The following is a 16,039-nucleotide window of genomic DNA, read 5'->3' on the forward strand; positions in this document are numbered from 1 at the left end:
GGCGCCATAGCTCGGTAGGGTTGTTGTGTGAAGTGAACTCGGTAGAGATGCAGATAAATTAGCTAGCTAGTAGGTAGAGGTAGTATGTGGAGTTGGAGCTAGAGAGAGATGTAGAGCTAGAGAGATGTAGAGCTGGAGAGAGATATAGATCTGGGTGGGGGGGGGGGGGGGGGGGGGGGGGGGTTTGGTAATGGTCGGCCGCCCAGGTGGCTCTCAAACTCCAGGATCCTAGCCCCAATACCTCTAAAGTCCCTGGACCACGTTACACACACACACACACACACACACACACACACACACACACACACACACACACACACACACACACACACACACACACACACACACACACACACACACACACACACACACACACACACACACACACACACACACACACACACACACACAGTCTTTTCTATGTTGAGCAGCACAAACGCAACCATTTACAGCCCTGCGTCGTCGCTGTACATGCAGATTTATGCGACCCCCTTCCGTTGTGGATTCTTAAAGAATGCAGAATTATTCTGACGGTGGCTCTCGTCTCCTCTACGACCTTCTTGGTAAAGAAACACGGCACTGCTATGCCGTCAGCGTTCCAGCCCTCTGTGGTCTGAATTCCTCTGAGCGAGCGCTGTAGTTCATGATGTACTCTCTGAGAATGTTCCATCGACGGTTGAATGAGTCGTAGATTGGGTAATGTCACTTTGTGTGTGTGCTAAATTTAGCACAATTAGGTGATACACAATAGAACGTTTATTAGTTTTACTTCTTCATTCCTTATCAGGTATGTAGCTAAACTCCTTCATTCCTTGATCATTAAAACAAATATCTTAACTATTTTAAGGATGATCCCTTCTTTGTTGTTCAACCGCAAGCATCAGCCGAAAACAGTTAAACATACCATAGCCATGGTAAACAAGCCTTCCTTACAAGCGCTGCCACAATTATAGAGCCTTATATGCCAATAATCGAATACAGCATTTAATCAACAACCCTTCCAGAACTTTCCCCTCAGCCTCTTTGTTTTGTAACCTGGCAGTTCCCCTCAGTGGCCAGTGGGGGAGCCCATCCTCATCCCGGCACTGCTCTACGCTAATCCGTTCCCCGGGAAGTCTTGCTGGACGCGCGGCTAGTAATCCTTTGTCTATTAGCCGTCAGGCTAGTAGGGCAGCCGTGGGGAGGAGTGGGGGGAGGGGTCGCTAAGAAGATTTTGACGCTGAACGGATCAACAGAATTAGAATGTGGTGGTGATTGGACAGATTGCTAGGCGCTGGCAGATTGTTCGGTTTGTAATCTCACACTTGAGATGTCCTGGAAGTTTACAGTTTGACGTCGGTTGTTCAGTGATGAGAGGAGGCGGTTGGTGAATTCGTTTTTTTGACCCAGGCTACGCTGGTTGGCTAGCTAGCGCTAGACATGAATGGGCGGGAAAAGGGTTGAGCAACTGAAATGTCTGTTATGCCGAACTCTTCGTCCTGCTCTTCCTCAGCTGTAATTAAACACAGCCTGATTATCTGTCTGTGGACATGGGCAAATGGAAAGTGTCAATAAAATTCACGAAATAACTTTGACCCCTTTTTTCTTATCCATTCCTTTCATATTAAGAATATAAGTAATTGAACTTGCTTTAAACCGACAACTATTGCACTTTATCACTGCTGCCATCACCCACTTTTACTTCCATCATTTCGATAAATAAAACTCAGCCCAGTGGTTTTCCTCTGAATCATTCCCGTCTGTGGCGATAATGCAGCCAGCAATCCGGTTTGAGATTACGAGGTGTTAAAGTGTGTGTTGGCTCTCTCTCTCCAGGGGACAGACTCCGGCGGAGTCCGACTTCCAGGTTTTGGAGATCGCCCGCAAGCTGGAGATGTACGGAGTCCGGTTCCACCCGGCGTCGGACCGCGAGGGCACCAAGATCAACCTGTCCGTGGCCCACATGGGCCTCCAGGTGTTCCAGGTGAGTCCTGATACACGCTGCCATGACAACCAGTCGTAGACCCACCCCAACGCCTTCCAGCCTGGTGACACAGCCTGTGAGGAGCATCACTGTGAAAATAGTGATGCGCTTATAAACTATGATTATAAACTATGAAATTCTGTCTAACCATTCAAAACAACATTTATTATTTCAGTTTCATAAGGCCACTTGAACATATTATTTTATAACCAAATCCTTTCTACAAATATTATGAATGCATTTATTCGTTTTGTAATACTTTTATGTTCTTTCATAGTTTATGTTGGATAGTATTTAATGTGCCTCTTCAGGTAGTAATACTGTGTAGTAACGATGGGTTCTCTGCAGGGAAACACGAGGATAAACACCTTCAACTGGTCCAAGATCCGCAAGCTGAGCTTCAAGAGGAAACGCTTCCTGATCAAACTTCACCCCGAGGTTCATGTACGTACTGACGGAAAGATTGATGTAGATCTAGGTGTAGAGCTAGCTGGATGTAGAGCTAGGTGTAGAGCTAGCTGGATGTAGAGCTAGGTGTAAATCTAGCTGGATGTAGAGCTAGCTGGATGAAGAGCGAGGTGTAAATCTAGCTGGATGTAGAGCTAGATGTAGAGCTAGCTGGATGTAGAGCTAGCTGGATGTAGAGCTAGCTGGATGTAGAGCTAGCTGGATGTAGAGCTAGCTGGATGTAGAGCTAGATGTAGAGCTAGCTGGATGTAGAGCTAGCTGGAGGTAGAGCTAGCTGGATGTAGAGCCAGCTGGATGTAGAGCTAGGTGGAAGTAGAGCTAGGTGTAGAGCTAGCTAGCTCTAGAGCCAGGTAGATGTAGAGCTGGATGTAGAGCTAGGTGGAGGTAGAGCTAGGTAGATGGAAGCTCTAGATTATATTATTTTACCATCATCCTTTAAATTGGGTCTAGAATGATATAACTGACTATTGGCTCTATTACCATAGTTTAAACTCCATATTGTAACACTGTCCCCTCCTGTGGTCCCCCAGGGGCCTCACCAGGACACCCTGGAGTTCCTGATGGGCTCCCGGGACCAGTGTAAGATCTTCTGGAAGAACTGCGTGGAGCACCACTCCTTCTTCCGCCTGCTGGACCAGCCGCTGCCCCCCACCAAGGCCATCCTGTTCAGCAGAGGCTCCTCCTTCAGATACAGGTAGCTCCTCCTCCTTCACTGGCTCCTCCCCCTTCAGATAAAGGTAGCTCCTCCCCCTCAGATACAGGTAGCTCCTCCTTCAGATACAGGTAGCTCCTTCTGGCTCTTAGAAAACTTAGTTTTTTAAACAACACTCTAAGTGTGACTAGTACAGTCACACAGGTCTCAGTTGCTTTGAATAGAAGCATCAGCCAATCATACCCAAACCACAATAACATTAGGTATCCCAAGATACTCTGTGAACACCTGATGTAACTGTTGCATCCTGGGAGTTGTTGTTTTTCTGTTCAACTGAAGCCGTGGTCTGTTTGCAGTGGGCGGACTCAGAAGCAGCTGGTGGATTACGTGAGGGACAGCGGCACAAAGCGGACCCCCTACCAGAGGTGAGGATCTGGGGGGCCGGAGCGGTCCGGAACCATCTCTCAGTGTCCGGAACCATCTCTCAGTGTGTAGTTTGGAGCTAACCCAGACTTCCTTCTTGTCCCTTCAGGAGAAACAGCAAGATCCGGAGTTCGGCCCGGTCCCTGGCCTACGACATGCCCAAACTGGTGAGGAACGGGACAGGGAATACCGTTGGGATCGGAATCTCAAATCACATCTTATTCTTGTTTTAATTTGTTTTAAGGAAAACTTCACTAAAGTTAAGGTCCAGTTGGGTAATACATCTTTAGCAAACCCTAGTCAAAGCCAAGGGCACGTGAAATGTGTATATCAGAAAAACGTCATCCTATTGGTCGAAACATTCTACAATGGAGGAGCATCTGGAGCCAATCAGAGGCTCTGTTCTTAGAGTTGGGAGGTATCAGAAAATGATAATGAGGTCTCTTTTTAAAATTTCTCCTTCCGTCTTAGGCCCCGTTTACACAAGGACGCTTGTGGGTAAAAACGACAAAATATTTTATCGGAAGTGCCTTTCGTTTAGACGGTGACAGCGTTTTTGGGGCCTAAAAACGCAAATCACCCTCCAGAGTAGAAAACTTGAATACGCTCCGCTGTAGCGTTTCCGTCTACACTGCCAAGAGACGCGAAACTCTGCTCAGATCTGCTCACGTCGCGTACGCGTTTACGTCACATACATGCGCCAGTACAGGGAAATAAACAAACATGTTGGATTATTTCCATGCGTCGGACCGTCAAGCTGCTCTTGCAGGATCTGTAATTATGTTTTGGTTTTCACGGCGCATAAGAGAAGAAGGAAGATTCTATGCATGCGCTCAGTCATGGCGGTGTTGTGTGATATTGTATCACAGCACCACCATGCATACAAAATCGAATTCCACACACTTTTGCGTCACCGTATGCATGCAGATTTCCTCCCGAAAACGCTTGTCTAAACGCGGAATAAAAAGTGAAGACGCGTAGCCACTTTTGCGTCTTCTGTTCAGGCCGTCATCGTGTAAACGTAGCCTAAATGTCACCCTCATATAATCATCTGTTCTCCTCTCTCCTCCCCCTCTCCCTCTCTCCCTCTCCCTCCCTCCCTCTCCCCCTCTCTCTCCCTCTCCCTCTCCCTCCCTCCCTCTCCCCCTCCCTCCCTCCCCCTCTCTCCCTCCCTCTCTCCCTCCCTCCCCCTCTCTCCTCCCCCTCTCCCCCTCTCTCCTCCCCCTCTCTCCCTCCCTCCCCCTCTCTCCCCCTCTCTCCTCCCCCTCTCCTCCCCCTCTCCCCCTCTCTCCTCCCCCTCTCTCCCTCCCTCCCCCTCTCTCCCCCTCTCTCCTCCCTCCCTCCCCCTCCCTCCAGAACCTGTCCTTCAGCGACAGTCTGCGGGGTCCGGGGCCCAGGGCCTCGGCCTCGTCGCCTCTCTCCTACCAGCACTCCCTCCTCTCCAGCTCCTCCCTGCAGCGGTCGCCCCAGCCGCCCCTCCCCCTGCTGGGCCACGCCCCCGCGGCGCAGACCCCCCCGGCGCTGGAGCCCCGCCTCCGGCCCCCCCAGACCCACGGGCCGGCGCCGCCCAGCCCGCCGAGGGACGCCCCGGCCGCGGCCCCCGCCCCTTCGTCCCGCTGCGCTGTCCAAGGTGCCCCTAGCCTCCAGCTGAGTGTGGTAGAGAGTAGCACCCCCCCGCCGCAGACCCCCCACAACGGCGGCCAGCAGGGGGGCCGGAGGGGGGCGGGGCCGGGGGGGCGGGCGGGCGGGGGAGGGGGGGTGTCGGTGCGCAGCATGGGCGTCCTCACGCCCGCCGCCTTCCAGGCGGAGATGATGCGCTCGGCGCCGGCGGCGGCGGCGGCGGCGCTCCCGCCGCTGCGCGTCAGCGAGGAGTTCATCGACGACGACCCCGCCGAGATCTCGTTCTACGGCGGCGCCGCGCTCCAGGCCTACGCCCTCGAGGGCCCCCTGGGGGCCCCCCCCCACGACGACGACGACGACAGCGTCGATCGCTACGGTTACGGCGAGGAGGCGGGCCCCCACGGGGACGACCCCGGCGCGGCGTACAGCCTGGACGACCTCAGCGTGGGGGGCGGGCGCTACGGCGACGGGGGGCTGGGGCGCTCGGAGACGAGCTCGCTGGTCAACAACCGCTCGGAGTGCAGCTCGCTGGACCACCTGGGGGGGCTGAGCTCGGCGGGGGAGGGGGGGTACGGCGGCGCGGGGGGCTACGGCGGGTACGGCGGCGGGGGCGGGGGGGGGGACGCCGCCTCGCTGCGGCTGCCCGGCTCGGAGAACCCGTCGGGGGCCAGCTCGCTGGTCAACTTCCCGGCGTACTCGGAGCGCTCGGAGACGGGCTCGGCGGTCCAGTTCAGCGACCTGCTGGAGCAGCTGGAGCAGCTGAGCTACCCCCCCACCGCCACCGACGAGCCCCCCTCCTCCTCCTCCGACTCGGACGGCTCGGACTGGGGCTCGGACGGCGGTCTGCCCCCTGAGCAGAGCCTGTTCTACAGCAACCCGCTGACCGGCGCCGGCGGCATCGACAGCTTCCTGCTGCAGTGCCACAGCCTGCAGGCCCTGGCGCTCGCCGAGCCCCCGGGCCCCGCGCCCCTGAAGATGTAGCTCACAGGGGGCCCCTGGAGATGTAGCTCACAGGGGGCCCCTGGAGATGTAGCTCACAGGGGGCCCCTGGAGATGTAGCTCACAGGGGGCCCCCTGGAGATGTAGCTCACAGGGGGCCCCTGGAGATGTAGCTCACAGGGGGCCCCTGGAGGTGTAGCTCACAGAGGGCCCCTGGAGATGTAGCTCACAGGGGGCCCCTGGAGATGTAGCTCACAGGGGGCCCCTGGAGATGTAGCTCACAGGGGGCCCTCCAGCCCCCCGTCCCCGTCCCCCCTGTCAGCTGAGATGTAACTCAAGTCCAGCTGACTTAAAGGCCAAATCATACTCCTCGCGTCGCTACGGTCGCTCCGCCCTTAGCACACAGAGGCCGTTGCCGTGGGTTACCCGAGTTCCTCCGTCACCCCTTCATCTCGCCCGCTGCGTCGTCTGGTTCCTTTAGGGTCGGGTGGTATGGAGGTTCATGATGTTCATTGGTACGCCACGTCACTTTCACATTTAAATAATCACCTGATGTAGAACTTGGTGACTAACGTTTGGCAGACTGCACCAAAAGTATTGATGTTCAAGAAGGTTGTTGGTCAGCTGACCTCGGGGGCCATCAGAAGCACGGTGGTGGTGGTGGTGGTGGTGGTGGTGGTGGTGGTGGTAGTACTGGTGATGTTGGGTGTGGAACACTTGAATCGTGATGGTTTGAGGGGTGTTCTAGATTGTCCGGTCGTCACCGTTGCATAGTGTTGTGTTCGTCTGAGGTTTCCCGTGTGTGTGATGGGACTTCGGGATCTGTTGAACTTTGGGCGCGTCTCTCGCTCTTCGTCGTACGTACTGTGACTGAGCTACAGACCTCGGGTGTCAGAAGCTCCAGCGGCCTTTAGGATCAGATGATGAGGATTCATGGTGGTGGTGGAGGATGTTGTGATGTTCCACAACGTTTCAACACGAGGTATATCCATCTCAAGCCTTTTTGAGTCAAATTTAGATGTTGGTCCTTGTTCTTTTTATATCACGGTAAACCACTTAATCCCGACTCTAGGGACAGTTTTGTTTACGTCTCAGATGCCTCTCGCTCTCTGAATGCAGTACTTTGTTGAGTCTGGTACTGTATTTCTGAAGGATTTCATGTCCAGTGTTTCCCAGTATGGTCGGGAGAGGTTTGAGGAGGTGTTGGTGGGTCTGGTCGCCCTAGCAACCCAAACACATGCAAGATGATTGTGAGCTTTGTCTTGTGGAAGACACCCATGTCCCATATTTTAGAAAAACAATACGTATATATTTTTTACATAGACATTTGAGTTTATTATCTGGTAAAGTGTAGCTGACGTCTTTAGTGCTTTTTACACTATAATAGAACGTCTAAAAATATGATCTCTAATGCAAAGTATTTCCCATCTCCCCACTTGTGGTGTAGTATTTGATATATCTAGAAGTAGTAGTACTAGTGTCTATGATTATAACTGTTTCTGTAAGTATTGTGGCTCCTCTGGGCTCACGAAAGAAGAGTCGTTGTCGTTATGTGGTCTTCAGCTCGCCTCTAAATAAAGTTTGAACAGCACAGAATTTAGGAGGAAAACGGCCCACTTGTGTTTTAGCGACACCTGCTGGCCGATTCCATATTATCAGCTGTTCCGCCGTCATAAGCAGAATCACAAGCCGTAGTCTTATAAGGACGCACGTTTTAACCACCTTGTGTGATGTGGATTAGCCACATTACAAGCTAGTTAACAACACTGTAGTGACATCAGAAATGGGTGATTGACAGATCAGATTGTAATAAACCCAGTGAATTGACAGGCTGATCTGTCCATCGTAAATCTGGGTGGACCTTCCCCGCTGTGAGGTCACTATATAAAGGTGCATTTTGAAAGGGCTTGTAGTGACCAATCAGCTTCCCTGCTGGTGTTTAAACGTTCTTTAATGACTGCCTCTGGACCTAAACAGAACCACTCGAAGCAGTCTGGAGCCGAATGTACCAAACAAGCCCATGAGTTCGCCCCTTATCCACACAACCCTCTGAATGTATGGCCCTGGACGCCTGAAGTATTGCCTTCGGTCAGGACCGACGGTGTTTTAACCACAGCTACCTACATGTTGACCTTTAGCGTAGGAGCTAGGATAACGTTTCAGCGGCCTAGTTTAGAAACGGACCAACCTGAAATTGGAGGCCTTTAACATGGACAGCCACAGTGTTCTTAATCCAAATGTATATCAAATGTATAAATATACATATCCAAACTAATGCCGGAGTGCCTACCCGCGTGGATCCGTCGACGTGGTCTGCCTTCCCGAAATCCATTTCTATAATTCCGAGCGACGTTTTCTGCCTGGTTCCCTTCGCTCCGTAACCAAGGGTGACCCTGGGCTCTTAACCCCGCGCTGTGTTCTCAGGCTCCTGATTGGCCGGCGTGAGGTGACCGCCGAAGCGCCCGGCCTCACAGCGCGTCGTCTTCCCTGTCGCCACGTGCCGCCATCTTAAGACGCTCGCCCGCGTCGTTTCTCTGAGCGTCGCATGCGGGCGATGATCAGCTTATTGATCAGGGCTCGGTGGTCATCTGAAGGAGGGCACGGTACCGATACCCCTTATCAATCACGTTTAGCATCTCCCGTCCCTGAAAACTTCCTGTGTGTTTGCGTACAAACAGCACTTAAGATTTACACGCGTCTTTAAACCACGAGATGGGTCTAAAGAGGCCTAACCAGGGTGTATTATATGGCTTTTGTTTCTGGGTAGGCTTGTGTTTTTATTTTAGTTTTTTTAAGTCCTCTTAATACTTAACACCGACTCACACTTAACTCATGCTGGTGACCATACTTAACCCCAGTGGCACTCAGTCAGTCTGTGTTCCTACTAACCAACACATCTCTGTACTTACTGTTTGTATGTTTTACTATCAAAATAAAGGAATCACTTTTTGGTACCTTTTGGGTCCGACTTAAAATTATTTTTTTGGAAGAGACCATAAATCACAGCCAGGGAATCATGAGATAATCACTGCATATTTCAAGTAAATTCAATAAATCCAGAGAAGGTGTCGCTTAAAAACTTTCAGGGTGCATAATAAAGTTATTCAAATTGACCATCTCTCCCTACTTGAACTCTTCTATTCTTCAGAACTCTTTAAGTATTTGAACATATAACCACATAACAACAACATAACTCGCTCATAACATGGTGCCAGTGTTACCGCTAACCTCAACATTGTCTCATAACGTTAACAGAAGTCAGGCTGAATATAAGTGGACCAATATTTCATACATAAGTAACGGAAACTATTCCTTCTTTTAAAGAACATCTGGTAAGCGTTTAAGGTATTTCTACATCCAGTCCTAATTCCTTTCCTGGATGTTTGGACGGCCATTTTGATGTTTTGAAGCAGACTATGGCCTCCTCCTCCTCCTTCAGATGGTGAGGAAGAGCAGCTCCTCATGATCTCCTAAAGGAGAGGAGCTCCTCGTTCCAGAGGAGAGGGAGAGGGGGGTCGGCCATCTTGTTATATCATTAGACATTTCCTCTTCTGTTCCAAACCGGAGACCTCAGTGTTGTGGGCTGAGGGGATAGAGGGGGGGGGGGGGGGGGGGGGGGGGGGTGTGTGGTGTGTGTGTGTGTGTGTGTGTGTGTGTGTGTGTGTGTGTGTGTGTGTGTGTGTGTGTGTGTGTGTGTGTGTGTGTGTGTGTGTGTGTGTGTGTGTGTGTGTGTGTGTGTGTGTGTGTGTGTTTTTAAGCAGGCCCTGTGCCAAGTCTCCCCCCCTTCCCCATGTGTCATCCTCCTGGGCCACTTAGCAACGCAGAGTAAACAAACCCTCCATGCTAGCCGGCTGCATTCCTCGTCCTCTGAATTATTTCCGGGTCACCGCGTGACTCCATTCCTCTCCTCCCCCCCTCCCCTCTCCTTTCCTTTCCCTCTCTCCTCTCTCCTCTCCCCTCTCTTCTCCCCTCTCCCTCTCCCTCTCTCTCTCCTCTCCTCTCCCTCCCCTCCTCTCCTCTTCCTCCCCTCCTAAACCTCTCTCTCCCCTTCTCCTATCCTCTCTCCCCTCTCCCTCTCTTCTCCTCCTCTCCCCTCCTAACCCTCCTCCTCCCCTTCTCCTCTCTCTCCTCTCCCTCCTCTCCTCATCTCCCCTCTCCCTCTCTTAGCTCGCTCTTCTCCTCTCCCTCCTCTCCTCCTCCCCTCCTAACCCTCTCTCTCCCCTTCTTCTCTCTGTCCTCTCCTCCTCTCCCCTCTCCCTCTCTTCTCTTCCCTCCCCTCTCCCTCTCTCCTCCCCCCTCTCCTCTCCATCAGAGTGGTCACTCACTCCAGCTGTTGATCGCCTCTGGCGGTTGTCTCTCTGGTGTTCCGTCTCGTTTGTCTGGAGCGGAGAACTTGTAGATGTTTTGGAAGCAGGCGCTTCTTATCTGCTGGGAGTGTTGCTTCCTCTAGGGGCAGGCTCTCCTTCTGGGAGAGCGTTGACTGGAAACAGAGGAGGTCAATGTGGGACCCATTACCTGCGTTGGTCTGCGGCCACGTCTCTGCTTTCTTATCTGATCCATGTGTGGGAGGGAGGAAAAAAAAAGTGTGTCAAACAATGTAGGAGAAAGTTGAACGAAGAAGAGGAGCGTTGTATAAGAGGAGAATTCTAAAACAACTCCGGCGTCTTTTGAAGCTCTGTGCCGTGTTTTCGTGTGTGTCGTTGGTGTGTACTGGTTCATATCACCGGGGACTGTGGTTAACTGGGCTTGCTACAGTGGTTTGGGGACACAATGTTGGTCGGTTCTACACCAAACTGGTTTACAGACAAGGTTTACAGACAAAGTCTTTGATCCTCCAGTCGACGTGTTGACAATGAAATAATCACCATAAATGGTCTCTAAATTATCTACTTCCTCCTCATGGTTAAATAATAGATCTAGTCCTCGGAACATTTATTATGTGTTAATTAATCGATGTAGTGTTTTGCTTGGGGTTGTTAATCCGTCTGCTCTGTGCGTTCTCTTCAGGCACGGCGGTGGACAGCCCCCAGCTGTCGCCCTTCAGCTCCAAGGACCCCCTATGCCCCGCCTCCCGTCCTTCCAGATGTCCACGCTCAGCCTCCCGGGCCACGCCTCCCCGCCCCCCCACGGCCCCGCCTCCCAGGTGGGCCCACGGCTAGATGAGGATGAGGAGGGGAGGAGGAAGGTACTGCCCTGGAGCCTGCCCCCCCCCCCCCCCCATCCGACCCCACCCTGACCCCCTCGCCCCACCAACACCTCCCCACCCTGCCCTGTCCTCACTGCCTCCTCGACCCCCTCCATCAGGGCTGCACCAACCTCACCTCATCTCACCCCCTTGATCCCCCCACCACCTTGACCCTAGATCATTGTGCCCCCCCCCCCCCCTCACACTGAGTTCACCGGCTCTACTTTGTATTTATTTTATTTTACCCGCTTTATTTTCATTCTGGGTTCTGGTGAGAATGCGGTTAAACTCAAGAGGTTTGGACTGGTGTTGTGAACCCCCCTCCCTCCCTCCCCCCTCCCTCCCCCCCTCCCTCCCCCCTGAGCAGTGCTCTGGAGCCACAAGACGCCCGGTGGGAGACACACAGGAAATTAAAGTTCAGCTCTGGTGTTATCGTTCATGCAGCGTATCTCACATCCCCCGCCTTGGTTTACATTGGAGGCTGCGTGAATACCAATCTTATTCTCTTCCTCTCTCTCACTCTCCTCCTCTCTCCCTCTCCTCCTCTCTCCCTCTCTTAACTCCCCCTCTCTTCCTCTCTCTCCCTCCCCCTCTCCTCCTCTCCCCTCTCCCCTCTCCTCTCTCCTCTCCTTCTCTCTCCCTCTCCATCTCCCTCTCCTCCTCTCTCCATCTCTCCCTCTCCTCCTCTGTCCCTCTCCTCCTCTCCCCTCTCTCCATCTCCCCCTCTCCTCCTCTCCTCTCTCCTCTCTCCCTCTCTCCCTCTCAATCTCCTCCTCTTCTCTCTCTCTCTGGCTCTGGCTCTCTCTCTCTCTCTCTCTCTCTCTCGCTCTCGCTCTCGCTCCTCTCTCTCTCTCGCTCTCTCTCTCTCTCCCCCCTCTTTATCCCTCTCCCTCCCCCTCTCTCCTCTCCTCTCTCCCCCTCTCAGCGGTACCCAGCTGATAAAGCGTATTTCATCGCCAAGGAGATCCTGACGACGGAGCGGACGTACCTGAAGGACCTGGAGGTCATCACCGTGGTGAGGGGGGGCTTTTCCTTCTATTATGGGATGGCATTCTCCACCCTCCCTCACAGTTCATTTCAAGAGCTTTATTGACATTGCCCAAACCACGAACAGTCCGAAAACTTAACCCTCACCCTACTGAAACATTTCACTCTAGCATGACTATTATTCTATATTAGTATATTATCCATTAGTATCAGTCTTTATAATCATCATAACGTTAAACTCCAAGTTTTGAGAGGTCTACTATAATTGTGTGTGTGTGTGTGTGTGTGTGTGTGTGTGTGTGTGTGTGTGTGTGTGTGTGTGTGTGTGTGTGTGTGTGTGTGTGTGTGTGTGTGTGTGTGTGTGTGTGTGTGTGTGTGTGTGTGTGGCCCCCCAGTGGTTCCGCAGCGCGGTCATCAAGGAGAACGCCATGCCCGAGGGCCTCATGACGCTGCTGTTCTCCAACATCGACCCCATCTACGAGTTCCACCGCGGCTTCCTGAAGGAGCTGGACCAGAGGCTGGCCCTATGGTGGGTACCACTGACCCCTCACTCCCCCTAGGTTTACTGGTTGAGGTCAGCTGACCTGGCCCCAGTCTGGCTCTATGGTCGGTAACACAGACCCAGCTCACCATGCAACCTGTTCATCCCTGGTTTTGGGTCAGCTGACCCCAGGGCCAGCCCGTGCGTTGGTACGATGAGTCCTCCCGTTACGTGAACCCAGCGTTCAGTGCACCGTGATGTTTATCAGCAGCGTTAACGTGTCACATGACCGTCCTCAGGGAGGGGCGCTCCAACGCCCACGTGAAGGGCGACTACCAGAGGATCGGGGACGTCATGCTGAAGAACATGACCGCGCTCAAGGTGAGCCCTCTGATTGGTCCACGCAGACCGCACTCAAGGTGAGACTCTGATTGGTCCACGCAGACCGCACTCAAGGTGAGACTCTGATTGGTCCACACAGACCGCCCTCAAGGTGAGCCCTCTGATTGGTCCCCACGGTGACCGCCCTCAAGGTGAGCTCTCTGATTGGTCCCCACGGTGACCGCCCTCAAGGTGAGCTCTGATTGGTCCCCACGGTGACCGCCCTCAAGGTTTGCCCTCTGATTGGTCCACACGATGTGTGACGTCATTCTGAGGAGCATGACCTGATAAGGTCACATGCAAAGTGGGACGGCGACCAATGGCGTGAGTCTGTAGCTGACCATGTGACCTCCCGTGGGCCTGCAGACCTCCTCCACCAGCTGGTCCACCTTTAACCAGACCTCCTCCCCCTACTGGTCCACCTTTAACCAGACCTCCTCCCCCTACTGGTCCACCTTTAACCAGACCTCCTCCACCCGCTGGTCCACCTTTAACCAGACCTCCTCCACCCGCTGGTCCACCTTTAACCAGACCTCCACCCGCTGGTCCCCCCTAACCCGGCGCCCTCTGACCCCCAGGAGTTCACGGGCTACCTGCAGAAGCACGACGAGGTGCTGACGGAGCTGGAGAAGGCGTCGAAGCGCGTGAAGAAGCTGGAGACGGTGTACAAGGAGTTCGAGCTGCAGAAGGTGTGCTACCTGCCGCTCAACACCTTCCTGCTGAAGCCCATCCAGAGGCTCATGCACTTCAAGCTCATCCTGGAGCGGCTGAGCAGACACTACCCCCAGGACCACCCGGACCACCACGACTGCAGCGGTGAGGACACACGCACACAGACACACACTGACACACACAGACACACACATAGAGACACACACACCGAGACACACTGACAGACACACACACAGACACACAGAGACAAACACTACCCCCAGGACCACCCGGACCACCACGACTGCAGCGGTGAGGAGAGACACACACACAGACACACACACACAGACACAGACACACACACACACACACACACACACACACACACACACACACACACACACACACACACACACACACACACACACACACACACACACACACACACACACACACACACACACACACACACAGAGACACACACACACAGACACTACCCCCAGGACCACCCGGACCACCACGACTGCAGCGGTGAGGACAGACACACACACACACAGACACACACATAGAGACACACACACAGACGCACACATAGAGACACACACATAGAGACACAAACAGATACACACAGAGACATAGACCCTACCCCACGAGCAACCGTTCCCCAGGACTGCAGCGCTGAGGACAAAGAGACACACACACAGACACACACACAGACACACACACAGACACGCACACAGACACGCACACAGACACACAGACACACACACACAGAGACAAACACACGAGACACAAACACAGACAAACAAACAGATACACACAGAGACACACACACCGACACACACACACAGACACAGAGACACAAACAGACACACACACACAGACACACACAGACACACAAACAGACACACACACAGAGACACAGCCACTGAAGCCCACAACACATTCCATTCCCATTGCCTCCGTCCTGATTGGTTCTCATCGACCAATCTGGGGCTCGGACTAACGGTTCTGTCACCCCATTGGCTGCAGAGGCGCTGAAGGAGGTGGCGCAGATCGCGGCGCAGCTCCAGAGCAGCCTGATCCGTCTGGAGAACTTCCAGAAGCTGACGGAGCTCCAGAGAGACCTGGTGGGGGTGGAGAACCTCACCTCCCCTGGCCGGGTGAGTGCCGTGACGCCCGCCCACCACTAGAGGGCGCTGAGGAGCCGGAACGGAGACGTTCCTCTGTTTATTCACTGATTCATAACGAGATAATACATTCATGTGAAGTCGTGTGTGTTTCCTTCACTGCCAACTCCATGTCTGCATCCAACTCGATGAGCATGAATTCCGTCATCGATTCACACTAATTACTATTTACTATTCTAGTACTTAGCATGGTGTTGCGTCTTATCCTAGCTATCTTGATATACGGGAATGGGCTAACCTAACAATTGTTAGTGCTTGGTTCTTGTTTCTATGAACATTCTTACTGCACTGACAGCGATATATTGTTGGTCTCTTTCTTCAGACAAATATACTTACTGAAAGTCCCTTTGGCTAAAAGCGTCCTAAATGTAAACACACAATGCTAAGTACGATTTTTTCACAACTACGGCTGTGAGTTGAACTCCTTCGTCCGGCCCTCTGTGTGATCAAGCCGCTCTAACGGGTGGTGTTTGTTCGTCTGCTCCTGCAGGAGTTCATCCGGGAGGGCTGTCTGTACAAGCTGACCAAGAAGGGGCTCCAGCAGCGCATGTTCTTCCTGGTGCGTGGAGAAGCGCCTCCTCCGTCCGCACGTCTGACTGATGAGAAGCTTCTCCCCGTGAGGTGACCCTGAGCTGTTCCTCTCTCTCCTCAGTTCTCAGACATGCTCCTCTACAGCAGCAAGGGCGTCACCGCCACCAACCAGTTCAAAGTGCACGGACAGCTGCCTCTGCACGGCATGATCGTGAGTGAAGAACGTTCTCCTCTGACCCTCTCTGAAACAGGACCTCAAATATGTTTAATCAAACACACTTGACCATCTCTTCATTTATGCCTCGAAGCCTGAACTTGATGTTCTCGAAACAATCTTGCACTACTTTACTGAGGGGTGGAGAACTTCAATTATAGTTCAGTTGTTTTTGCCTGTTGTCTGAAAGCTAATAAAAATAAAAAAAAGTTACTATTTTGACCCCGGTGTGGTATTGCTGCAAAATTGGCTAAATCCATTTGTGTGTTACCTTTCAGCGAAGTAGAATAGTGACATGGGGCGACAACCAATGATTAACCACAGGAAGAACATGTGTCCAACCTGTGTTTGAAC

General features: G+C 52.9%; 1 protein-coding gene across 1 annotated transcript in view; it reads left to right on the plus strand.

Moving 5' to 3' along the window:
- farp2 (FERM, RhoGEF and pleckstrin domain protein 2) overlaps positions 1 to 16,039 on the plus strand; it is a 38,759-nt gene that overhangs the window by 15,210 nt on the left and 7,510 nt on the right. The window contains 17 exon segments of the mRNA XM_060067407.1: positions 1,816 to 1,963; positions 2,312 to 2,407; positions 2,962 to 3,125; positions 3,440 to 3,508; positions 3,616 to 3,673; positions 4,863 to 6,106; positions 6,317 to 6,394; positions 8,490 to 8,506; positions 11,073 to 11,134; positions 11,137 to 11,250; positions 12,176 to 12,265; positions 12,633 to 12,766; positions 13,018 to 13,099; positions 13,678 to 13,915; positions 14,783 to 14,913; positions 15,431 to 15,499; positions 15,593 to 15,682. Coding sequence (XP_059923390.1) covers positions 1,816 to 1,963; positions 2,312 to 2,407; positions 2,962 to 3,125; positions 3,440 to 3,508; positions 3,616 to 3,673; positions 4,863 to 6,106; positions 6,317 to 6,394; positions 8,490 to 8,506; positions 11,073 to 11,134; positions 11,137 to 11,250; positions 12,176 to 12,265; positions 12,633 to 12,766; positions 13,018 to 13,099; positions 13,678 to 13,915; positions 14,783 to 14,913; positions 15,431 to 15,499; positions 15,593 to 15,682 — 2,884 coding nt within the window.

Source organism: Gadus macrocephalus, chromosome 12, assembly GCF_031168955.1.
Source record: "Gadus macrocephalus chromosome 12, ASM3116895v1".
Taxonomy (NCBI): domain Eukaryota; kingdom Metazoa; phylum Chordata; class Actinopteri; order Gadiformes; family Gadidae; genus Gadus; species Gadus macrocephalus.